Raw genomic sequence first — 25,743 nt, forward strand, 5'->3', positions numbered from 1 at the left:
GCAGAGCAGAGCCAAGTTTTGCACACTTACTAAAATATCTTCAGTGGTATCTTTCTTGCAACTCAGCAGGGTCCTTAATACTTGTCAGTCTGCTATCCCTGGCTATGCCAGCAAACTTGTTCAGATGTAGCTTAGGGGGTTGGCATGGCTGGGCTTGTTTCACCAAATCAGGGTTTGCTCTAAGGTGTATGGTGTTTCTTGAGCTTTATTTAAGGCAGTTCTGGATCCTTATGTACAGGTGGTCATTTTCAGGTCCTTCTTGGCTTCCTTCATATGCTGCCTGGATTTTGGGGAGGTTTTCTGTCAGTGAATGGGGGAATATCTGACTATTTTCAGATGTCAGACAGTGAGCCTCTGGGTCTCAGCAAAGTGGTGGTCTTCATCCTCATCTCAGGCTTCTCTGTGTTTTTTAACACAAGGATGTCAACTTTTCACTTTCCTTCGGCACACTGAAATATTCATTACCTTTTCTCAATTATTATGAACTACTGTCACTACAAACCAGGAAATAAACTCACTTAGTTTGTTCTGTGCTTATACCAGTTTATAACTGGTCCCAGGTCCTGTATGGTCCTGTCACCCAGGAAGACTTGGTTGACAAAAGCATTTTGGAGGTGACTTCAGTCCCTGTATGTTTATTCATCACTTGTCATTTCTCTATCTCAGCAGCTGTGCTCCAGTGCATCCTTGCATGCATCTTGGGATGCATGACAGGATGGGCTTGCCCGTGTCTGCGCTGCTTAAAATGCAATTTCATAAAGTGGTCTCTATGCCAAGTACTTCAGTCTTTGGAGAGGATAAAGGCAGGTTACCTGTTCAGGAATGTCAGTCAGCCCTGTCTTTACTAGAGGATTTGCCCGGGCAGCAGTCACTGTCTGAGCCCTGCTGGAGGAGTTGGGTGCAGGGGGAGCGCTGTGTTACACTCCTGGGTTGTTCCCAAGCATAAACCTTCCTGTGAACCCTGCACTTGATCACTGCTTCTCCCCTTACCTGGGCTCTGGGGATGCTCACTGCCAGGCATCTGGCTGGGATGTTGGACTGTGACAGAAGAGGTTGAGATAGGGGACTGCCTGGTTTCATAAGGTTAATTAACAGTAGGGGTAGGGTTTGGAGAGGCTGGTTTTTCTGTTACAGGAACAAGCGAGGTAAGGAATTTCAGCTTTCATCTCATCAGGAGTGTCTGGGAAAGAAGCTGATGGAAACAGAACTTTATGGTCAGATGGGGATCTCATGTACCCCAGCATCTCCTTCCCTGTCTTGGTCATATCAGCTCCCCAGCCCATCCATCAGTGCAGGTTCATCCTCTGGACAGTGACCATGCAAGTGTCTTCTGTGTTCCACAAAAGAGGAGAAACACAGAGAGCATTGATCCAGATAAAGCACTCACAGGTACCAGGGATGGAAAAGACTTAAAGGGCCACTGAACCCCCATTTCCCCACTGTCCTTCTTTGACAAGGGAAATGTGGCTGGAAATGGACTAATGCTGGCCAGGAGCTGTTGAAGGATTATGGAATAACTGTAGCTGCTGCTTAATTTCCTTTTTTGGTTTGACTTTTTGTTTTGCACGTGACTGGTTTTAAAGGAGACATTGCCTTTATAATCATTGGGGTGAAATCTTGAAGTTTATTGTAAATTTCAAGATTATTACTTGGTGTTGTACTGAAGAAATCCTAGAGTAATATGATGTTGTAGTCTCAGCATTTTTATAAATTACATTTAGTGACTTCTGTTTTATGGACATCACAGTTGCAGACCAGAATATGAACCTTGAAGCTTAAAGGACAAAACAACTAGAAGGCAAATAAAAATGAACCAGTATTTTTTACTTTTAAAATGTCAGTATTTTTAAGCCAGTTGCTTGATGCTTGGGGCCCTGACTCACAACTTCTGAATGCTTTAAGTTAGCCAAGTATAATAATCTTTAGAAAAGGTTTCCTTTCCTAGATGTGCAGCCATTATTGAATGGTGTCTTTGCTAACTTTTCTTAGGTGTAGGTTCAGAAAGTCACAGCTTGTTAGGTAAAAGGGCTTGGAACTAATCTAATTTAGTTTTTTGCACGATTCCATGAATTAATTCCAGTTTGTGAAACATTCAGTCCTGGTGAGTATAACAATCTCCATCTGGAGAATCCATCACGGATTTTATAGCCTTGTTCCACTAGCTAATTGCCATCTCTGGCAAAGATCTCCATTTTAGTTTCAGCCTGTGTTTTCTAGTTACCAGGGATTTTGCAAAATCTTTGTCAAATACAGTGAAGAGACCTGTGCTATCAGTCCTTTAATACATTTAACAGATGGAGCCTGGAGCCCTGTACTTATTTCACTATTGTCAAAATTCCTTTTTTTCACTGTGGAAAGCCAACCTGAACACTGGTTCAGTACCAGCTGGACCAGAGGCTAATCAGGTGTAGTAACACCTCTGATTTGACTCGTGTTCCTTGTTTACATAGCTCATTAACACTTGCAGTTGGCACCCTGGGATCTCCCCATACAGCTTATTACCCAGTCAGGCATGTGAGAGTTGTCACAGCCCAGGATAGTATTTTCCACCCTTTCACTTTAGCTTGCTGTATTTATTCCTGGATGGATGAACTTGGACCAGCTCAAGTCGATATTGTATCTCCATGTTGTGCTTAAACTGTGATCCAGATCACTCAGTGCAATGAGTCCTCTTCATTGATCTCAGTGGCTCTTGTCAGATCCTCGTGTCTTATATTCAGAATGATTTCTTTATCTGCACTATTAATAAAAAGTGTGTATAATGCAAATGAAGCCTTGAACTGGAAACTCTGCCTCTTACTGAGGGGAATTAATTTTTGGTACATGCAGAAGACAATCATGCAGGCACCTTTTCATTCTGATTTAATCCATGCATTTTCAAAATCAGCATGCAGAATCAATGAAAAGAATAAATCTGGGCTGTTTTTAAATACATCCCATTTTTTATGTGCCTCATAAAATTCCACCCTGCCAGGATGTAGAAGTCTATAATTAACTGCTGAAATAGTCTGCTGCTTCTCCAGTATTTGTGTATTTATTCCCCCACACATACTACTGCTGTTTTCAGACAACCTGTTGATAGTTACCAATTCAGCCATGTCTGTGGCTGCTGTCAGGACACAAGGAGTTCGTTTTCTTCCCTGAGACAGCCCAGGCAGGCAGGTTTGCTGGCACTGTGCACAAGCTGAAGGATGTTACACCCAAACTGACTTGTCCTGGCTTTTCTCTGGCAAGGATAGCCCAAGCATGAGCGTGGGTTGGAGGCTACACTTCCATCTGACAGCCCTGCAGAAGAGCTTTGCTTTGTATCCTTTCCTTCTGGTCTAATATGCCTTACATTAAAATAAATGAAAGTGAAATTAGGCAGTTTCCACAGCTTGGATGATGCCCTGTCATTTCTCCTTACCCTTCTCTATTATTATCCCAGCTGGTTCCTCTAGAAGTGCAGAGATTCAGGAAGGCACCTTTTCTTTATGCTGAAAATCTGTTCTGAGTGTGGATCTGTTCTGAGTGTGAATCTTTGTGAGGAAACACAGTATCCTGTCCCACTCTACTATCAAGGGTGTGTTTGATACAGCAGATGTCTTTTTAGATTATCATTTTGCCCTGAGAATCTTCACATAATTGTGCCAAAGAAGCTGGGCCAAGTCTTTCCAGAACTAACAAATGTCACCAACAAAACAGTGAATTCAAGAGATGTGAGTCCAAGTCTGCAGAGTGTTTTTTGAAACAAACACTGCAACTATTGCTCATTCCATCTATGAGGGCCATGTCTGGGCTTTGGCAAATGTTCTTTCTGTGTCACCATTTAGTGATGGATCTATAATTGTGTTTCCTTGCACCATGACCATCAGACTGGGCTTCCTGACTTTGCCATGATCTTGGTTTTTTCCTTCATGGTCATAATACTGTTTCTTCCATGTTATTCCCAGTGAGATAGAATAGTGTTTGAAGTCTACTTTGTGACTGCTGAAATCATAATGAAATCAGGTAGACACCTGGTCTGAGGTTAGTATCCTGGCTGAAGGCTCCCAGTCAATGGGCAGGAATAAGCACATTTCACACACTTTTTTTTTACTCTCATTGTAAGGTAAAAGCCTGAGGCAACTTCAAAGAACTGCACCCCAGAAACGCCTTATTCTCATTGCTGACTCATCCAGAGCATCCACAGAAGATGCATGAAGTTGTGAGATAAAGTTCCTTGGGAGAGTCTTTGAAGGATGAAATAGGCCAGTCTGCCCTAGAGGCAAAGGAAGGCACAGCATTCAGAGAAAGATGAGCTAAATAGGTTAGAGGAGGGCATTTTAATTATGAATGTAAATGCCACGGTGTGTTGGAAACAAAGTCCTTCCTCTACTGGCCCCTTTCCATCCCTGAAGAGAGGAGAGCTTCACTGTACCTGTAGCAAGGCTGAGGTGGAATTTCCTTTCCAGAACATTTACAGGCATTTTCATTTACTAATACTGCACTGCTTTATCCAACAACAACTCTGTTGTATTTATGATTTCCTGGTCATCAACAGCAAGTGGACTTTATCATTCATTTTCCTTTCCAGGTTTTTTATTTCTACATAAAGTTACAAATTCTCCCCAAATTTCTCTGTCTTGGTAATTCTTACTCCCAGGTGGTCTAGTATAAGAGGACTATTAAGACATTGCCTAAATTTGGGGGCTTGGGCAGCCCCAACATCTTGAGGAATTTCTTATGAAAGTGAGGTCCATTGTCAAGTATTTTGCTGAAGACATTGTATTGCAAGCTATAGATAGTAAGCTATTATGCATGCTGTATCTCTGAAAAGAAAGAGAGTGCTTGGTGACCCCTGCACAGCAGCCCTTGAAAGCCTCATGCCCTGCTGGTGCTCTTAATTAAAAAAAACTGTTTTCCTTAATTTTTTTTCTCTTTTCCCTTTTTTACAATACATTGCAGAAGCTTATGGGGGCCCTACATCTACAATAATGCCAACAGAAAATATGTTTTTAATAGAAATGTAGTTGAAATATTGCAGAGATAGCCAAAACTCACAATGTTCCACTGCTGCATGCTTTTAAGAAGGATGATTGTTAACTAGAATGTTTGGCTGAAAGATTTTAACCTGCTCTAATGCAGAGTAAGAGCAACATTTAGAATACAGTAAAAGCATTGTGAGAATGTCATTCTTTACTAAGCCCGAAGGACCTCAGGATAATCCTTATTGCTGCGTTTCTTTGGAGCTTTACGTGAGAATTTGGATAGGAGCTAAGCTGCTGTTATGACATTCCTATTTTTGCAAATGCTGATTTGTTAATGTGAATTGCTGTGTTTATTTTATTACGTATGTACTCAGAGATTTTGCAGTTGGCTAAGTCAGAACTAAATTGGGACAGATTAAACAAGTAAAAAGAAAGTTAGAAACATTAATTTTATTGAATAGCTGTGCTTCAAGAGTTATAAAGTCATTTGTACCTGTTCAGTTTCTGAGCTGGAAAACGCTGGAGAATCTCTCCTGTGACCATGGCTGCTGAGACTCTGGTGGCTGGCAGCTGCTACAGGGTGTAAATCTTTAGTAGCTCCGAAAATCATTTGCAGTTCAAGAAAATAGACATCTCTGTGGTCTTTCCTTCCTCTGTAGTGTAAAGCTAGACAGACTAAAGTGACAAGAAAAGATGAAATTGATGAAAGGCTAAGATTTCCCAAAAGTACAGCGTCAAAAGTTCATGCAAGGGTCTAAAGGGTGTATCTATGGACAAAGATTGCTGTGCTTCATAATGAAAAAGAAAGATTGCTGTATCTCCACTGGTTTAGATTCAGAGATCAATTTAATTCTATTGCTCTATGCTATTCCCATAAAGAAGTGAGAAAATCAGTATCTGCAGCAAATCTTCCAAATTTTCTGCTACTAATTGTCTTTGTAGGAGTGTAACTGTATCCACACAGTTGGGTTTTTACTTTCACAAAACCAGTGGTGCCTTTTCTTTTGGTAAAGACAAACAAGCTCACATTTAACTGAATTAATTGCTGTGGTAAAATATGTGAGCACAAACTGTCAGCAGCATTGAGGAGGTGTTGCATGCTTGTCTGAATTCACATTCACTTGTGGAACATCTTTTGCACTGGGAGTGACATCCCTCACTCATGATGTTATTTATTGTTCAGATTTTTGAGCAAAAGATTATTCAAGTCCCACAATGGGCATCAGGTCCCTTGCCAGGTTTGCACACTGGAGCACCAGAAGGAAAAGGGGACTGTGGGGATGGTGTGAGAACTATGCCCATGATCAGAGGGCTGGAGCACCTCTTCTGTGAAGACAGAATGAGAGTTGGAGTTGTTCAGCCTGGAGAAGAGAAGGCTCCAGAGAGATCTTACTGCAGCCTTCTAAAACTTAATGAGGACTTATAAGAAAGCTGGAGCAGGACAGTTCTACCAAGGCCTGTAGAGATGGGATAAAAGGAGATAGCTTTGAACTGGAAGAGGGTAGATTTAGATTAGACATAAGGAAGCAAGTTTTTATGCTGAGGGTGGTGCGGCACTGCAAGAGGTTGCCCAGAGAAGTTCTGGATGCTCTGTCATGGGAAGTGTTCAAGGCCTGGTTGGTTGGAGCCCTGAGAAGCCTCATGTAGTGGAAGGTGTCTGAGCCTGTGGCAGGGTGGTTGGACTAGATAGCTTTTAAAGATCACTTCCAACCCAAGCCATTCTGTGATTCTATTCATTCCTGTATATTTTGTTGTGAAGTGTCATACAGCACCTCCATGCAGCACCTCCCTGGCTTCCTGTCTTTTATCCTCTTTCAGTAGACATCTAGCTCCTTAGTTATTAGCCTGCACCTCTGCCAGAGAACTTGTATGCCTGGGATTGAGAGCAAACCCTTCTGGCCCTGGGAGCTGCCAGGGAAAATGGCCCCTTTCCTGTGCTCATGAGCTGCCTCCGTGGATGTTTAATTTACAGGAGAGACACAGCCTTAGAGCATGTCTGTACTAGGCCGGTCAAAGCCATCTCAGTGTCAGACTGAGCTCAGCACAGCTTTCCTCACTGCTGGCTGCATGAAGCTCTGCTGGGATCTTCTTCCCAGGGATGCTGGTCTGTACTTCTGACCAAGTTAGCAGTGTACTTGTGTTCAGTGTTTCTTCCATTTCAGTACCTTTCTGTGCCAGAGTGGATGCCTTGGGCAAAGCTGGGATGAGAGTGTGGGACTGTGTGTGTGCTGTGTCTGAGGGCCTGCAGATTTGCTTTCACTAGTTTGGACAGAAGATTAAGGCTGAATTGCTGGCTTTCTTTGCTGTCGTGTGGCTTGGCAGGGACAAGCTTCTTAGAGCAGTGCTGTTCATTTTCTAGGGCAGGATTTTAAAATTGTCTTCACTTTTCAGCTTTGTTCTGCAGCAGTCAAACAAAGTGGTGGGTTATTGTCAATAGAATTAGGCCAACACTAAAGGCTTTTGAAAATCCTATTTTGAGAAGTTGTGTAGGTGCTGAAGACAACAGTAACCATAATTACTATGTACTTATATAGCACAAAATTGACTGTCTAAGAAAAAGCATTCATGGTTCTTTGAGGGCCAGTGGGGTAAATATGTGCATTCATTATGTCTTGTGCTGTGTGTAGAGTACAGAAATAAAGGTAATGGTATCCACAGCAGGCCTAATAGCTTGTGGTTACTTTAAAATACAAATCCAGAAGGTGCTTGATTGCAGACTTCAGGTGGGGTCCAGCAGCCAACTTATTTTCCAGTCAAACTGGGCCTGACGTACCACGTGGTCTAGGGTGAGTCTCTTTAACAAGATCAGTGTAGAAATTTCAGAACTTTGGCATCAGGGCTGAGAAGTGGCTCAGCCTGTGCACAGTGAGATTTTGCCGGGGACTGCTTCCCATGGCCGAGGCTTTGAGGGCTGCCTGTGCAGTGGAGGGAGGGATGGAGATGGGTCGGGTGAGGGACTCTGATCCCAGCTGGCTGTCAGCTCCAGCCTTACCCTCACTGCTGAGACATCCTCCTGGATTATCTTCCAGACACTGCAAATTATGATTCGGGTGTATTAAAGAGCTGCCTGCTGACAGCAAGCCTAGCTCACAAGCAGATCCACTACCAGCTTACTGCTTATTTTTCCCTGATATGAGTCTGGTGAGTGATAGATGCCCTTAATGGGAAAGTGACACAATGAGGTCTCCTACTGGAGGATGGCTTTCATGGCTCACTGTGATTGAATGGGGCTGCCTCCAGCAGTTCTGCAGCAGCACTTCCTCTTCTACTTGCTCTAGCCACTCAGGGATGCTGCTTTGCTCACATCACTTCCTCTTGCATCCCAGCTCAGCTGATCCACTGATCTTGCTCTGGGCAGGGAGTGGTGTTCGAAGGGTGAGTAATGCATCCCTTGTGTTTTCTTCAAGCCTGCCAGTTTATGCTTCTCAGCCATGGTGTTGGTGGGAAGGGGAGGCAGGAAGAGGCTGGTGGCTGCTGAAGTATTAGCTGCACACCTAGGCAAAAATGCTGGTTTTGAGTCAGTGCTTCCTTTATGCACTCATACCAGACATGTATGTCACTGTCAAGAGCAGGCAAGAAGGCAATTTATCCAGTCTCTGCTGCGATTGTTGGCATTTGGGAGTCGTGACTTTCCAGTTAGAACACTATTAATAAACCATGCAGCCACTAGGTGAAAGCTCCCGTAAGCATTTCGAGGGCGTGCGGCTCTGACACTTCTCCCATGTGTGTTTTCCCACAGCCGACAATGCCCGCCGCCCTTCCCGCCGCCGCCGGCCCAGCAGCACAGCCCCATGTCCTCGCAGGCCACCGCTGGCCCTCTGCTCCCAGGCTCCTTGCCCCCACTGCCGGCCCCCGTGGCTGCCCAGACCCCGACACTGCCGGGCCAGCAGCTGACACCCGACGCCTTTGCCATCGTGGAGCGGGCGCAGCAGATGGTGGAGATGCTCTCTGAGGAGAACCACGTGCTGCGGCAGGAGCTGGAGGGCTACTACGAGAAGGCAGACAAGCTGCAGAAGGTAGGTCTAGAGATTGGGATGGTTATCCCTGGCCAGGATAACATCTTGGTGCTTCTGCCTTTGGACACTGTTCTTCAGAGTTGCGTCACTGTAGTGGGGATGCACCACTGGCTGCTTCTAACTAGTGCCTCTCTGTGGTGGTCTCACAGTAGAGCCTTGTGGGCTCTACTGTCTTTAGGATGAAACAGAGCAGTCCATCAGGTGTCTCTCAACTGGGTATTTTCCCCTTCCATCTTCCATGCTGGCCTCACTGGAGCTTTCCCTGGAAGTCTCCCATGGGCAGTATGTTCCTGGTGCAGCAGGGTCCTGCACCATCTGCACAGGAGTTAGAGATGCAGGTGAGAACCATATGAAGAGCATGTTCTTTTTTCTCCCAAGCATTCTTGTCCACCACAATAAGCTCATGTGGTACTCCACACTCTTAGGAAGTGTAACAGCTGCCAGTGGCGTTGTCCATTGTTATGAAATTGATGAACTGGGTTGCCTTAGAGGCTTTCAGTTACTTCTCCAGTCCTCTAAGAACTGATATTAGTCATCCATTTGAACATTTTGGTTCTAAAAGCACTGTCCCCTTATCTGAAAGGACCATTTGATAAAGATTTTACTTGAAACCCATTTTTCTAAGAGATCCTGCATGCTCTTTTCTATAAATATGCAGGTTTTTTCAGTGCAGGAGGGTGATGTCTTGCGCACTGCCTGGGGTGAGAAGATGAAGAGTTGGATCTAATGAAGTAGAAGTTGCTTAAAACTGAGGCTCACTGAAGGCAAATCAGAGATGCTCACCAGATCTGCTGGCTTTGGGTCCTAAGAGCTCAGACCTAGTAACTTACTTAGGACCCTGTACTACTATTTCATTTATGTCTTCCCACCGCTTATACACAAATGAGCTTAGACTGCAGGTCTTTTCTCTCTGAATTTAGGAGTCTATATGGGAGCTCAATTTTTTTTGTATGCTGTGTGGATCAGGGAGATGCCCTTCAGAGAAAAAGAAGTAGCTCTCAGAGACCATGTCCCAGCTTAGGGAGAAGCTTCTCCTTAGCTTTGGGAGAAATTTGTGACAATCTGTTCAAACAGATTAGGAAAAAGAAACAGATTAGGAAAAAGGCCAAGTGTTTTGTGGCTGCTGTCCTTTCTGCCTCCTCTGCAACAAGATGAGTTGAGTTTATTCCCAGAATTTCCTAAACTTAGTTAGAAAAAATTTTGCAGCAAAGTTAACTATTCATGAAGAAATCTGCAAAAACTTTATTACTGACTTCCTGTGGCCTTTGTGGGCAAAAAGAAATATTCCAGCTATTAATTTTACAAAAGCTGCATTGTTCAGTAAAAGGTATTTAAGTGTAATGCCCTATAAATATTCTAGTTTCTTTCACCCTTAGAAATTATTCTCTCTTTATCTTGGATGCCCTGCAAGTCTATTGCATCAGACACCAACAGAAAGGTATTCAAGCATGGGCTGAAGTCTTACTTCAGTCAATAAAGTGTGGACTTGAGTCCCATTGACTTTGGGGGAATGTAAGCAGAGTATTAAAGTGAAACACGTACTCAAGTGCATTCTTTCTTCAGGAAACCAAATCTCTAACACATGGTATCCCTCCCATGCTGCTTTTGCCGTGTTTGAACACAAGGTCAGGGCAGGTCTTCCTCAGTTCCCACAAACATTGCCTCTGAAAATGTGATTGAGTTAAATTATGTACTTTGTATGTGAAAACTCTTCCCTCTTGTTGCAAGTGGAAAGGTCAGGAATGAGTACTTCTTGTTTGTGGATAACAATTTTATTCTAGGTAGGACGACCTTCCCATCACTTTTATTCATTACAGAATAGGGGAAGAAGTTGGAGAAAGTCAGCCTGACTTGTAGGACTCCCTGGGCATTTGCACAAACAGCTCAGTTCTGAGGGTTGTCACATTCTCAGTTGTGTGTGAACAGACTTTTTGTAGAGACGTACAAGGTGCTGATATGAGTCCTGCTGCTGTTCGATGAGTTGCCTTTTTTTCTTACCTAAAAAAAGTTGGAAGAGGAATTGTGTGCATTTCATTTTGAGTTTTTTGGATGATTTTCTCTTTTCTGAGTAGTGTTAACTGCTGAAGTTTAATTGCTAGGCTGGGCTGGCTCTTCCCCATGCCACATGTGTGGGTTGTTTGAGTGGGTTGGCTCCAGGAGCTACCAGGCAGAGAAAAGGCTGAATTGGTTTTTTTTCCTCCATGGAAGAAGGAGAAGGAAATCCCAGAGCCGTTGAGAAACGCCAACACAATTTATGGCTGTTCTTCTGCTCTCCTTTAATTTTGTGCTGATGGAGCACTTGCTACAGGAAGTTTTTGCCTCCAGGGCTGCAGGTGGTGTGGTGATGTGTTTTGGGAAATACCAGCATGTAGAGGGCCAAGCAGAGCCCTTGTGGTAACCAGCTGCATTGGGCCAGACTGTTAGGCTGTGGAAAGCCACTTTTGTGCTGGCAAATCTACTCTACTGTGGTAGGAGCTGTCTGGAGAAAGCATCTTCTCCTGCAGACAGTGGCTCACCAACTCCCTGAACAATTCAGAGAGAACCAAATTAAAGCATCTTGCTAAGGACATTGTTCATATGCCTCTAAAGCACTTGAAAGGCTGGAGGCATGGACAATCTCTCTAGGGAAACCTGTTCCAGGGTTTGACCACCCACTCAGTAAAGAAATGCTTTCTCATGGCTAGTCTGAATCTCCCCACTTGTTTCAGCTTTTGTGCTTGTGAACAAGCTGGAAGCAGAAATTGGGGAAGGTAGTCAGGTTTCCCCTTCATGGCTCTGCCAGGCTTTCCTTGGTGCATGGTTTGGAGGTGCTGCCTGCCCACGGGCTGTGTCTCCACAGAGTGGTCCAGGCTGCTGGAGCCTCACTGTGGGAGCCTACACACCCAGAGAGGGGTGACAGCTCCAGTGTCCCTGGAGCTCTCATTCTGCAAGTACTGCAGCTGGAAAATCATGCCTGAAGCTTACTGAGAGGAACCTAGCTCTTAGCAAGTGGAGGTGAGCTTGCACCCTGGCTTCAAAAATCATGAATCTGTCCCACCCATGAATCAAGAGACCAAAAAAGCACCAGATTTAGAAAGGTACGTGGGAGGCCATGTGTGTCTTTTGGTTTTCCAGCCTGTGCACATTATCAAGCCTTTCTCCACAAACACAAGGGTCAGGCATGCAGGAACAAATTCCCACATCAGCATTGATCATCTCTGCAGCAATAATTCAACCAAAGCTGCATCACTTAACATGATATTATCTTATTAAAAGAGTTGGATGGATTGAGCTGAACAGCAAAACTCTACTCAGGACTATTCTTCTGTCAGTCTGCTGGGCTTAGGTACTTAAAATGCAAGTTCACCACTAAGGGATTCCTCTGCATACCTTGCCTGCAGTTTGCCAGATTTTAAGAAGGTGAAGTTAAGAAGATTAAAAACCCAAAACAATTGGTTCTGTTTGCTACAGAGAGTTTCTCTTGTATAAAGCAGTCTTCAGTCAAGGATGGAAAGGAATGGATCACAGTAGTTTAAAAGTGACCAGAGGCCAGAGCTGAGTCTAAAATACTTTTAGTGACATTCAGAACTCAGAGATAAGTTCTGGATCAGGGACCTGTTGAACAATAAATGTTGCCTCCTACACCCTTTCTAGGAGAGAATACAGCCCACACAAGTACACCATTTCTTGTTTTTTCTCCTCTTGGGTGGCATTAAAACAGTCACCTTGGTCACAGACCAAAGGCAACCAAGCAGTTCCATCAAGTCTAGCCCACCTCAAGCTTTTTTGGGAGCTGCCAGTGGGGTGTCCTGGGGTGTTGTGGCATGATGAGCTGCCCCACAGAGTGTTTATGGGGGTCCTCAGTGCAGGAACCACCAGCATTGCTGGGGCTTTGTGCCATTGTCTGCCAGGGAGATCGGTCATTGCAGAGTTGGTGGCTGGCGTGACACTGGACATGAGCATTGCCTGACCCCTTGTGTTCTTGGAATGTGCTGGGCAAACACTGGAATGGGATACATTCCTGCAGGGCTTTAACGAGAACTCTCTCTCCTTTCAGTTTGAGATTGAGATTCAGAGGATTTCAGAAGCTTATGAAGGTTTGGTGAAGACCACCACTAAGAGGGAGTCCCTGGACAAAGCAATGAGAAACAAACTCGAAGGAGAAATTAGGAGACTTCATGACTTCAACAGGGATCTCCGTGGTTCGTTACAGTTGCTTGTGTTTTTTTTCACCCTTTGGTTGACGTGGTGTTTCACTAACAAGCTCCAGAGCAGCAGGCTTTAGAGGAGTGGCTTCACACAATATTTAGGTACACATCATGAGAAATAAGGCCTTCCTCATTGGCATTAGACAAAACTGCTGTCACCCTCCTGGTGGCAAAAATACCTTCTGGCAAAGTGTAAGAATCGGCTCCAGATGGTGCCTTTGTGTTTAACACTTGAAAATATGGATTTGACAGCGAGGCCACCAGTCAGAGTATCCTGTTGTCTCAAACTGAGACACCTGCCCACTCCTAAAGAGCTAAAGAGCAAATTGTAATGTAGAACAGTGCTGTGTTACCCATAAATCTCCAAGATCAATGCCTTCACAGGTCAGTAGCCCAGTATCAAAGGTTATCTCTTTTTTAAAAAACTTAAATTTGAGGGTGTATCCTTTTGAGAAAGCAAATGGAGGATATGTTGGGTAACTGTCGCCCATCCAGGTTCCCTATGGGGCCTACTTGGGTACTCACTGCTCCTGCAGTGAGGTGCCTTTTTCAAGCTGACTTACGTTTTTTGCAATGATGTAAGTGGGACACATTGTCTTTTTTGAGGGGGGAAGTTTCTGAAGGCAGGACTTTTCCAGGGAAAGCTGTCCTTGGCTGCAGAAAATGCCTTATTTCCCAGGGCATCCTCAAGGAGTGGTGTCACTGGGCTGGGGGCTCCTGTTCCCCAGGGTGTCTTGCTGCACCAGGGGCAGCTCTTCACTGCAGGAAAGCAGCCATCTCCTTACACAGTTGGGTAATTCAGATTGCAAATGCCTTGTGCATTTTGAGTAGTGTGAGACATGATTGCCTGGGCATGTCAGCTGTGAATGGCAGAGACTTTCTTCCAGTTTCTGTGACTCTGAATAACACAGCTTCATGGAAGAGGTCAAAGGCCTCATCTTTTATGTATGTGTCAGCCTCCATTTTAATATCCTCCTTCAGAGAGTCTATTTATACTTCTCTGCTGGCATGCATCTTATTTTCTTGGTTGGCCTACAATTTTATATACATATATTTATACTTGAAGTATTTCCTGTTTTTTGCAGAACGACTGGAGACAGCCAATAGGCAGCTGGCCAGCCGAGACTTCGATGGGCACGAGGATAAGGCAACAGAGGGCCTTTATGCCACTCAGAGTGAGTACTGTGCTGATCTGTTTGGAAGATGCAGATATATATATATATATATATATATATATGCACACATGTATACATAGTGGAGTGGAGGTGAATACTTTGCTATTAATTGTTATTCTGCTTGTGGCTTGGTTTTACTCAGCTAATTCATCACACAGTCTTGTTTAAGCTGCAGACTGGATTGTTTGGGGTAGGGTTTTTTCTCTCTGAGCACCAGAACCAAGCAGTGGGAGTTAATGGTAACACAACTTAGCTTATTTTTGATAAATATTTATCTGAAATTGTGAAGTGTTGCTTGCAGAGATAATCTCTAAAGATGCATGCTTTTTAGAGGAGCCAGATTCTTGTCTTGGCTGGGAGAAGCTCAGAATGAGCTCTGCTGACTAGTTATCAGTGCCATGGTTTGACTAACAGCAGAAAGAGCAGAGCTCAGCCATGCTTTTTACCAAGGACTGAAGTGACAAAGATTTGTCAAAGTGACAAAGAAGCAAGAGCTTCTCTTGCTATGGAAGCATCCGTTCCCAGTCTCCCATAATGAATGGCCATAGTGCTGCTGATTTCCTTGCCATGCACTGATGTGTGTGTGACTATCCAACCTGAGCAGCAGGATGCTGTGTGGCAGTGTGTGGCTTCTTTCGTATCGTAAGCATCTTCAGCCACCTGGAAGCTGTGCAGTATCTTGTGAGCTGAAATCCCAGTGAAGCTCATTGCTATGTACAGCTCATCCTTCTGTTTTATGGCATCGAGAGCTTCCTTGGAAGATGAGCTGCAACTGCAGTGCAGAACCATCCACCTCCATTGCAGAGTTTGGTACTATTCAACATGTCTCACCACCAGCCTTGCAATGTCCAGCAGCTGCTCCAAATGCTGGAAAGCCTTCTCCTGGCTCCCACCAGCAGCGATGATGCCAGCACAGCTGATTGTTTGGTGCACGTGTGCACAAACCAGAAGAGAATCCAGTGATCTTTTCCATGACACGTTAGCTTTGCCGTATTAGCAAATGGCATAAAGGTGTGCAGATACTGCTGCAAATGCAATGGGATGATCTCTTAAGGAAATGGCATTGCTGTATAAATCTTGTCATCCTCGGGAAGAGTTCAGATGGGATAAGCTGCTCAGTAGAAATTGGAGACCTGCTCTCTTCATGTAGAGACAGCCTGGCAGTGTTGCCATATGCTGTTAGCTACAAGGAAGAGTTAAATCCCCAGGATGGACTCAGTTTGAGTTCTTTTCCAGTACATAAACATGCTCTGTGCTTCTGCTGGTAAATATCTAGCAGTGCAACTTTGTGCTGTGCACTCAGCATATTGCTGCCATCAATTCACAGCTTACAAACAAATATAGCTTTTTGGATCCTGTCACATAAGAAGGTCTGGATGCTTGGAGTATCTCGTGGCTAGGCCAGCGAGCTAAATGTTACTAATGCAATGCAGAGTGCTTCCAAGAATAGAAAAATGGGCACATGTAAAGCAGGTCTCTTCAGTCATGTTCTTTGGGCTGCTGGGACATGCACAGTGCTGAGCTCGATATCAGGGTGTCTGCCTAACAAACACCCCTCTCAGAGTCCATAAAAGGTTCTGCTTGGAAATCCTCTTTTGCTGCATTTATACCCTGATGTTCGTGTGTGTCTGAGTCTTCCACTGGGGCAGACTGTGGCTGGGGTTCAGCTGCACCTGATTGCTGACCTGGGGGTTTTTGCAAGCACAGTTTTTATCTTCCTTATGTCTTTTAATAGGATGCACAGGCAGAAAACTGAGAAGAAGGAAACTGAGTTTTAGCTGCTTTAAATACACTGAGATTGAAATAGTCATTTTAGAAGAAGAGAAGAAGGTTTGTTGTGAAGGTGATGTTTTGGTTTTATTCCGCAGAGTGGCAGGTTATTAAGTAAATGCAGGTTAGTAAATGCAAATCTAAATTTTCATTAGGAAAGCAAAAGCAGATTTCTAGTCCCTATGTTTATGGACGACAGATGGGAAACATGACCCAAGTTATATAAGAAGGCTCCAACATCCACAGTTTCCTAAAAGTTGTCATTTTTAAGTCACTCTGGTGACGAGCTGAAGAAAGATAAGATTATTGAGGCTGGTAATACTGCATAGCATTTTTTATGGTAAAACTCCAGTATTGAGAAAGACTCCCAGAAAAAGAAATCTGGCAAGGAAGGATGTTCAAGGATCATTTCTCAGTTCCTCACAGAGCTTTCCATTAGCAGTGCAACAGTGCAGAGCAGTCATGTGCTCTGAGATGGAGACTACAGGTGACAAAAAAATCTTATTCTTTGCAATTATAATAGACAAAGCCAGGCCACATGCCTCTAAGAATTGAGTGCTAGGCAGGGCTGAAAAATACTCACACAATATTAGTTAAAAGATAATTATGTGATGTTTTTTCAGGGAAAAGGGTTTTTTTAAGGAAAGCCATAAAGCAGTGACTGATGGAGGCATATAGGCCCATACAGGCAAGAGAAGAGACACTTAGGAGGAGGCTGAGAGATGCTGTGGAAAGGAAGAAGCAGGATGATTTAGGATGGTTTCAAGGACATAGGGCTGAGAGAAAGCTTACAGTGCAGCTTATTATCCTCATATCTTTAGAAAAATATATTTTGATGGAGTGTGAGAATTCTGTGTGTTTTTTTGGGATTTCTGAACTGTGGGAGCACTGTTTTTCCAGGTGTCTGAGACGGATTGTGCCCATCTACATGGCTCTACATCTGTTAGTGGGGATACATGGACAGTTTTAGCAGTGTGTTGATAAAGCCTTACACTTTGTGGGAGTGTTCAGTTCATGTGCCTTGAACTTGTGCATATATCTCTGTCCCAAATATGCCAGGCAAAGAAGTGTTCCCATTTCCAGACCGGAAATAATCAGGAAATAATCTGCATTGCTGCTCCAGGCCTCCTTTGGCCCAGCTTTATCAGCATCAAACCACAGCTGCAGAGGACTGAGTGAGGCTTGGGCAGATGGACAGATGGACAGTAGCTCTGCTGCCCTTCTGCAGGGAAATGTGTGGCAACCTGGCCCTATTTGATGTGTAGAGACTTTAGTAAAGCTGTGGAAAACCTTCTCGTATTTGGCTGCTTGGTGTAAATACAAATTCATTTATTTTGCTTATTAATATGGGGTGGATACCAGCTGCTGAAAGGTCTTTGGAGCTGGCAACAAGGTCCTGTCCTTCTGTCAGTCAGTCTGGGGAGGCTGTTGGAGCATGAGGGCCCATCCTGCTCTTGATCCCCTGTCTCACAGCCATGGCTGTTTGGGAAGGTTGGGCTGCTGGAGTTGGCTGGGATACAGCTTGATTTAGGTGAGCAGGAGAGGTGACTCTTGTGCCCCATCCTGGTATATCAGCTGGTCCAAGGGTGACTGGCAGCAGCTGCCATGGTGTACACCTGTGACCAGTGATGGCAGATGACAGAGCTCTTCCACACACTTGCCATGTCAGGAGCTGCAAGAGTGACAAGAGACTAAAGAAGTCCCTCAGGTTTCACTGAGGAAAGGCATGGTCACTGGAAGGCATCTGTGGAATTGACAGCTGTGAGTGAAGAGCCACCACTGGGAAATGAAAACCTGCATAAGAGAAATTATTGGGAGTGCTGCAAGGGATGTGCTATGGGAACCACTCTTGTTCGCAGGAAATCTCCTGCAGCCAAATTAGTCTCCAGCTGCTGTAACCTGATATATTTTCTTCTGCCAGCAGTGGTCATTTTGTAGTAGCAAGGACTGTCTTTAAAATATGTCCATGTTGCCACTCTGCATCATCAGAGCAAGGCAAAAATCATCTTGGGATGTATTGAGATGGTCAAATAAGTTGACACTCAGATGTAATGTGTGCTAAGGTGGGAGTCACATCTGAGTTACACTGGGTCTGTGTCATCTTGTGCCTGTATCTTTTTGTCTGAAGTTTCCATTTCAAAGCAGATTCAAGACTTGTCTACTTTTGATGCACTTGCCCAGCCTGACAAGTCAAAAAGCCTGTTTGAGAAGTACTGAAGCAGCCTCCTTGCTTCATCCCCTTTTCTCTACCCAGCTGGAATACAAGTGTAATATCCACAGTGTGTGGAGGTACAACAGTCAGAGTCAGTCTGTAGAAAGCTGTTGCAGTCTGTGAGCTGCAACAGTGAAGTCTTTTGGGAGCTGTTCTGTAATGGGGTATGGCAGTGACCCAGCAGAACACAGAAATAGTTATTAATTAGAGATCTTTAGTTAAAAAGGTGTATGCAAGGGTAGTGCAGTAAAACAGTGTTTTAAGACTTTAAGGATACTTAGTTTGCACTTGAAGAGAATTTAAAATATGTTCAACTAAGTCCTTCATCACTAAAAATTAATGCAAGTAAAGAACTTATAAAATGTACATCTAGAATTTTACAGGATGAAGCTGACATGGAGAAATGTTGAGAGCTGTTCAGGAAATTTTTCTTGCCAGCTTTCTAGTGGTGATTATTTTGTGTATTTGTGTATAATTAGTCCTCTTGGCAGGATAGAAAGCACAATGCAACAGGGTAGGCTGAGGACTTCAACTTCCATGAATGGAAATTGAAAATGAGGATCCCAAGCGCTGTTTTGCTATGTTATCCCCATGTGTAACGTGAAACACGGGTTTCAAATCCAGAGCAGAGCATGTGTGGTCCCAGCATGAGGTGGTGGAGTGGAGGGCTGAAATAGCATTCGTCTTCCAGCTTCCTCACCCTCTAATGACATTAGCTTCCTGATAATTTGCCCAGATTTACACTTTTCTACAACAGATACTAATGTTCCTTCTGGCTAATCTGATTGAAGTAAATATTTTCGCATTGAAGGAAGAGGTCTGCACGTCTAACATAAAATCCCATGCCAACAAGGGAAGAGGAAGGCCACCATAATCCCAAGATGGCTCATAGTGGCAGTCAGTGGTGCAGTGTCTACAGCACTCACTGGGCTTTGCCTGTGGGCTTTGCAGTGACCAGCATGATGGTATTGGCACCAGCAGTTTTTATGAGGTGCTGAGTTTCTCCTGGTGGTATAAATGAGAGGACAGGTGGGTGGGTTTGGGCTCACCTCGTCCACTTTTGCCTTGTACACATGGCTCAGCTTGTGTCCATCTCACCTCGCTGCAGACACCTGCTGATGGTGTGTGAATTAAACCTGTTCTCATCCCACCTCATACTAAGGAAGAATGTGGCTCTGCTGGGGGTAGTTCAGGTCTAAAATGGAATGGCTTTGACCATGAGAAGTTTTCTGACCCTGCTTGGGGGAAGGTGGATGATTGGGCTTCCAGCTTGAGTGGCCACATTTGGATGGCATGGGCTGGATGTTTGGGGCAGGTTTCCCATGTTTCAGTGTTTTTGAAACAACTTTTCACTTCACTTATTAAAAATTAATAAATTATGTAATGCTATGTTTTAAAAAATCAAAAATCAAAACAACATTTAATTGATGCCAAATAAATTTTTGGAGGAAGTTTTCCTTCCTGGAGGCCTTTTAAGTATCTATTTTTGTTGTCATTCAGAACAAAGGCCAGATTCTGAAATTTCAGATGTGACTGAAAGAAACCTCGATCCCCTGCTCACTCCAGTCATTGATTGTTTGTGTTCTGACATCAGGGAACCAGTGATTGGCCTGTGACACTTGTGCTCCCAGAAATGGCTTCTCAGCACTGTCAGGGCAGAAGCAGATGGAGCCAAGGATTTCCCCAGGCAGTTTGCCAGCAAAGTCAATGGTGGGCCTGCAATTTGTTGCTGGAGACAAAGATGTGAGCAGAGCAGACTGAATTTAGCTGGTTGTTTATTTTTTTAATGTTGTTTTAAATCTTACCCAAAAAAGGGATGATTTTTCAGCACAGAGGTTATCTACGTGCTTTAGTCTCACTCTTAATGCTTAACAGAAGGTGAGCACTGGCCACTGGATCCTTAAGTCCTGCAGGTCTGGAAGGTCACCCAGAGCCCCATAGGCCTGAAATTACTCCCACAGCCTCCCTTTTCTTTGCATGGGCAGAGGAAGCCTGTACAGAGGCCTCCTATCATATTCTTTGTTCCTGTTTTCCCCTCTTTCCATTTTCAGCCTGTCCAGCACAGATTTGTGTTTACTATTTGGCTTCTTCAAATTTTCTGTGCATCATGATCCCCATCTTTGCAAATAAAAAGCTCGAGGCACAGCACAGCCCACATCCATGGGGCTGAGGCTTCTTGGCCAGCACAGAAGGCAGCAGAATTGAAGCTGGCAGCTATCAGCAGCTCTTGATGCAGGGTGTTGTGTAAAAAAGGCATACCTGGTGCAAGCCAGAGTGTTTCTGGGGGATGTGCTAGCAGTTCAGCAGAATGGAAAGCTCTGAGGTAGTGCTGGGGGCCACAAGCTCTGCTGGTACAGATGCAGCCCAAGCTGCCACTGGTCTCTGCTGCTGATGTAAGGTGGGGCACTGAGAGGCTGAGCCCTGCCAGTAGGAGTTCCTTGCCCACTGTGTCTCAGCCCTGTGTTGTAAAGGCCCTGCTCGCTGCTGCTTTTCATAATATCTATTCTTCTAGGGAGGTGGCAACTTTCCTCTGGTGTGTGGTCTGTGAGCTTTCCTCGTGGAGTAGCTCTTGTTCTTGTCTTTCTTTCAGACAAAGAGAACTTGAAGGAGAAAGAAAAGTTGGAGATGGAGCTGGCAGCTTTGCGTTCAGCCAATGAGGACCAGCGGAGGCACATTGAAATCCTTGACCAGGCCCTAAACAATGCACAAGCCAAGGTTATCAAGCTGGAAGAGGAGGTGAGGCATGGACAATATTTCTGTGCTCTGAGGATGCACATGGCTCATGGTTAGACCTTTCTCCATCCAAGTCCTGATTCTCTTCTACCCACAGGGTGCTAGGTCTTCCTGTTTCCCTTGCACTTGCCCTTTTATAGAGAAAATGTGTAGTTACACAACACTGAGCCAAACAAGCAAGCAAAGGAGACCATAGTTGTGTCTAGAGCAAAGCCTTCAACATGGAGGAAGATTAAATTCAGCTAGCTGGTGGCTGAGGTAATGGTAGTATTTAACAGAAAAATTGAATAAAAAACTGACTACTCACTGGCCTGGGACTGTGATAGAGACATGTGATGTTAGTGCATCCCATTTCTCACCAAAGAGTACCAGCTTTTGAGATGCACACAGCAGTGCAGGACTTGGTGACTTCACATCTTAAAATATCTGGCTGATCTGGCTGGAAGCAGACTGACTGACCAGGATTTAGGGCTGCGGGTTTTATTTGAGATATGAAGAGAACCTATCATACTGTGAGACCCAAGAAGTGCAAAAATCCCAATAAGTGAAAATAGGTATTCAGAGAGGAAGCGAAATCCCAGGCACAGGCACTCTTTAAACTGACAGAGCAATATGTAGCAGTTGGAAGCTGAAACTGGACAAATTCATAGTGGAAATAATGTTCAGTTTTGTCTATACCTAAGAGTGACAATATCAGTTCTCCATTATGGGTGAAGAAAGTCTCAATTTATTGTATTCCTTAAGGACCTTCAAATCAGGAAGTATGGATCTAGTAACTGCTTGAAAGTCTATGCATGCTAGCAGATCGGGTAAAACTGTCAAAACAGGCCCTTTTGACCTTTCAGACCCCTAAAATCTCTGTCCCTGTGACCAACAGAGGGAGAATATTTTATGGGGAGTAAAAGGAACCTGATCTTTACTACCTAAGTTGCAGGTCATCGGTGACAGGAAGGCTGTTGATGACTCTCTGCCCTTGCAGATTATGTAGAGGTTCAGACTCTGGCACAGACTGTTGGCAGGATCTTGGGCAGCTCTGCTCCCCTTCAGAGCCTCATTTTCCACCTGCTCCCTCCCCAGGGCTGGCGAGGGGAGCCGGGATGCAAGGGGTCTTGTGGGAAGCAGAGAAAGCCTTTCTCTAATATTTGCAATTAACCTAAGTGCCATTCATTGTCTTGGACATACGAAGGGAGAATTGACCTCTGTGGTTTTTGAGTGTTTTTTATTGACAGTAAAATGACAATGACAGACTCCCTGTCAGGCTAAACCAATGGTTACTTAGAGTCTGGAAGATTTAAAGTGCTATATGTGAGTGCTGAAGACATTGCTGGTTTGTACCTGACCAAAATGGCCCATTCTGACTCCCTGTTTAGAAACATTTTAAAAACTCGATTTCCTTGGATGGATGCACTCAGCAGCAAGAAGAGGATCACGTTAAGTTTAACTGATCCTTTGTTAGTTAGGCTAAAGCCTGCTCACCATCTGGGTGTATTTGAGGCAGTCCCTTTGGGGTAGCTGCAGGAACCAGCATATTTTTAATCTGTACATAATTCACTTGACACTCTTTGGTTGACAGGCAACCTGAGGTTTTCTATTTGCATTTCATTACAAAGGGCTGAATAAAGGAATGGTTTAGGTGGCAATGCCTGCTTCTACACTCATGGCATCATGCAGGGGATGGGAAGAAATAGTGGTTAGCTTGTGTCTGGTCCACAGACTGTCAGTGTGGTACTAACAGGTAATACTGACTTGCTGAGTAGAGACTAGTGAAGGCAGAAGCATTTATACAGTGGTCTCCAGGCAGGTGGTTCAAGAACCTACCTTGTCCCTGCTGTGTTGTAGTAAATATGTTTGCAGCCTTAGGGCTCTAAGAGCTTGGCAGTAGTCAGGTTTTAGTCTAGCCATTCAACAGAAATGTGCCTCTGCTGGATCCTGGATTGTGGACTGGTAGAGCTGAGCAGAGGTTAGCTCTAGGGAGCTCCTAACCTGCCTAGGGCATGGTAGGAGTTATGGAGGTGGTAAATTCCTGCCTGGGGTACTGTAGATGTTACAGAGGTGGTAATCTCCTGCCCTGGGCATGGAAGTCTCAGAGGTGACATATGAAAGTGATGCCTTGGTATTTGCCAGACTATATCAGAGTCCTTAGCCTGACAAACCCATGTTGATCTGGTACCTTTTAACTTCTTTTTTCATTCTAGGGGCAGTTCAAATGAATTTTAGCCCAGCTGTATGATTTAATTGTTCAAGGCAGTATCAGGCAGCTTGGGTGAAGTGCAGGTAATCTGAGGCTGCCAGCACATGCCCAAACTCCAGCACTCACTTTCCCTTTTGTCCTGTTTTCATGGCTGAATCCAAGCACCTTTTCAACAATGTTTCTGGATCTTACTTAAACACATGCAGAAGATAAGCTGCACTGTTAAACCTTCATTTTAAGCCAGGGATTTTTACTATAATTTGGAATATATTGAGGAAAACACAAATTCAGTCAAATCAAAATGACTGTTATTATTCTTAACAGAGCTCTAGCTCATACACTGCTTTGTAAATCTGCCCAGATTTGTTCTACCACCAGCATGTAATTAACAGCATTTTAAATCAAGCCTTGAGAAATAAGCAGTAGCGAGTAAGTTGAATTAACATAAGATAGTCCTCTGTATAAATCTGCATTATCCTTGAGTGCCTGCTTGTAGAAGGATGTAATTCAAAATGTGTAGGTGGTATTATTACCACATGTCATTTAGCAGACTGCTACGGGAATCGTGTCTGTTCCATGCTTTGAATAGAAAACTGAATAATTGGAGAGGGCTCAGAAAGCAGCTGTACAATTTATTTGGGGTCCAGAAGCTGTTCTTTGCTGGGAAGAGTTTAAGTGAAAAGCTGTCTGAGCTTCAGACTGTGCACATGAACATGAATCACTGAATGGTTATGATTAGAAGGGACAGCAGTGGGTCTTCTGGTCCAACCTCCCTGCTCAAGCAGTGTTGTCCTAGAGCATAGGATTGTGTCCAGATGGTTCTTGATTATCTGCAGTTAGGGAGGCTCCACAACCTCTCTGGGCAATCTGTTCCAGTGCTCGGACACCCACGTAGTAAAGAACCCTCGGGTCCTTCTCTGCAGAGCTCTCCAGCACGTCAGCCCCCATCCTGTACTGGAGTATGGGCTTATTTCTCCCCAGGTACAGGGCTCTGCATTTTTCCCTGTGGAATTTCAGAAGGTTCCTCTGTGCCCATCTCTCCAGCCTGTTGAGGTCCGTCTGGAGGGGTGCACAGCCCTCTGGGCTATCAGCAGCTCCTTCCAGCTTTGTCTCTGCATGCAGCTTGATGAGGAGGCACCTGCACCTTCACTCAAGTCATTGATTCATAGGTTTACAAAGCTGGGCCCAGTATTGTACCTTGGGGGACACTATTAGTGACAAGCCTCCAACCAGACCCTGTGCCACCTGGGATCTGCTCCTCAGCCAATTCTTAATCCTCCTCACTGTCCACTCATCCATGGTTCCTGAGCTTACCCATGAGGATGTTGTGAGAGACAGTATGGTGAGCCCTGCTGAAGTCAAAGTAGACAAAATCCACTGCTCTCCCTTCATCCATCCAGGGATGGATGAAGAAGTGTTGCTGTAGAGAGATTAAACATTTCTATGTAACACAAGAGGAAATAATGAGATGCAGTGTTTGGAGGCTGAAGCTGAACAAATCAGGCTGAAAATAAAGAGTTAAGAGTAATGAACACTGAAGCAATCTACTTAGAGTGATAGTGGGTTCTCCATCTCTTACAGTCTTTCATTCAAATCTCGTATCTGTAGAATTCAATTGTTCAGACTGGAGTTACATTTCTAGCACAGATATTTTTCCAAGACCCACTCATTTTTACTCAGATTTATTTGCTTGGATGATCTTCTTTTAGCCTTAGCTGTTCTTCATCTTTATTTTCTAATTCCCAGGACAAGAGCAGTGTTCAGGCAAGTTTGCTGATCTGGTGAAGAAGTGAATTGTTTAATTAAATGCTTCTTGCTCTAGTAGATCACAGTTTGGAAACAGAACAAGAAGTAGTTTGCTTAAATTGCATAAGAGAAAGCCAGATTAGGCATTAGGGTAAAAGTTTTCTGGCAGTACAGGAAAATAAGCTGTGAAGTAGTTTGCAGGGATAGGTCATGTAATTCCTACCCCTGGGTGATTTTGTAAACAGCTTATAGAGATATGTGCCAGGTTTTATGTGCAGTTGATCCTACCATGCAGCAGAAGGATGGATTGGTACCTCTCCAGTTGCCATCCAGTTTTGGGGTTTTTTGGAGTCTGTGTGTCTGTGAGGTGTTGGAGCTTAGCGTCGCATGTCTCTGATTTTAGCCATCCTTCCCTTATGGATCCATGCTTCACTGACAACCCAAATTAATTTGAATTACAAGATTTTATACTTTGTGTTTTAAATGCATTGGTGATTTTTTTTTTTATTTTGTTTATGAATCTACATGCAGACTAGAAAAGTCAGAATTGGCTTGAGAACCTCCCTATAAACTTATGAATGTTTATGAGAACTGTCTTGTTGCATATCTCATGCAAAATTGTTTTTGAAGGCAGTGGTGGGCACGTGAGCATCGCCTCAGCCACAAGGGCAGAGGTGTGTGAGTGTGAACCCTGGGGCCTAGAGGGCTGCTCCAAAGCCAAGTTGTGGCTGCTGTAATATAGATGGACCCTGCAGCATTTGGCA

The 25,743-nt window shown here is 44.2% G+C and overlaps 1 protein-coding gene across 1 annotated transcript in view; it reads left to right on the plus strand.

Moving 5' to 3' along the window:
• AMOTL1 (angiomotin like 1) overlaps positions 1–25,743 on the plus strand; it is a 54,366-nt gene that overhangs the window by 16,086 nt on the left and 12,537 nt on the right. Inside the window, exons 4-7 of the mRNA XM_058824923.1 lie at positions 8,689–8,965; positions 13,002–13,146; positions 14,238–14,327; positions 20,900–21,045. Coding sequence (XP_058680906.1) covers positions 8,689–8,965; positions 13,002–13,146; positions 14,238–14,327; positions 20,900–21,045 — 658 coding nt within the window. The remainder of the gene's footprint in view (positions 1–8,688; positions 8,966–13,001; positions 13,147–14,237; positions 14,328–20,899; positions 21,046–25,743) is intronic.

The sequence above is a fragment of the Ammospiza caudacuta genome, chromosome 2 (genome assembly GCF_027887145.1).
Source record: "Ammospiza caudacuta isolate bAmmCau1 chromosome 2, bAmmCau1.pri, whole genome shotgun sequence".
Classification (NCBI taxonomy): Eukaryota; Metazoa; Chordata; class Aves; order Passeriformes; family Passerellidae; genus Ammospiza; species Ammospiza caudacuta.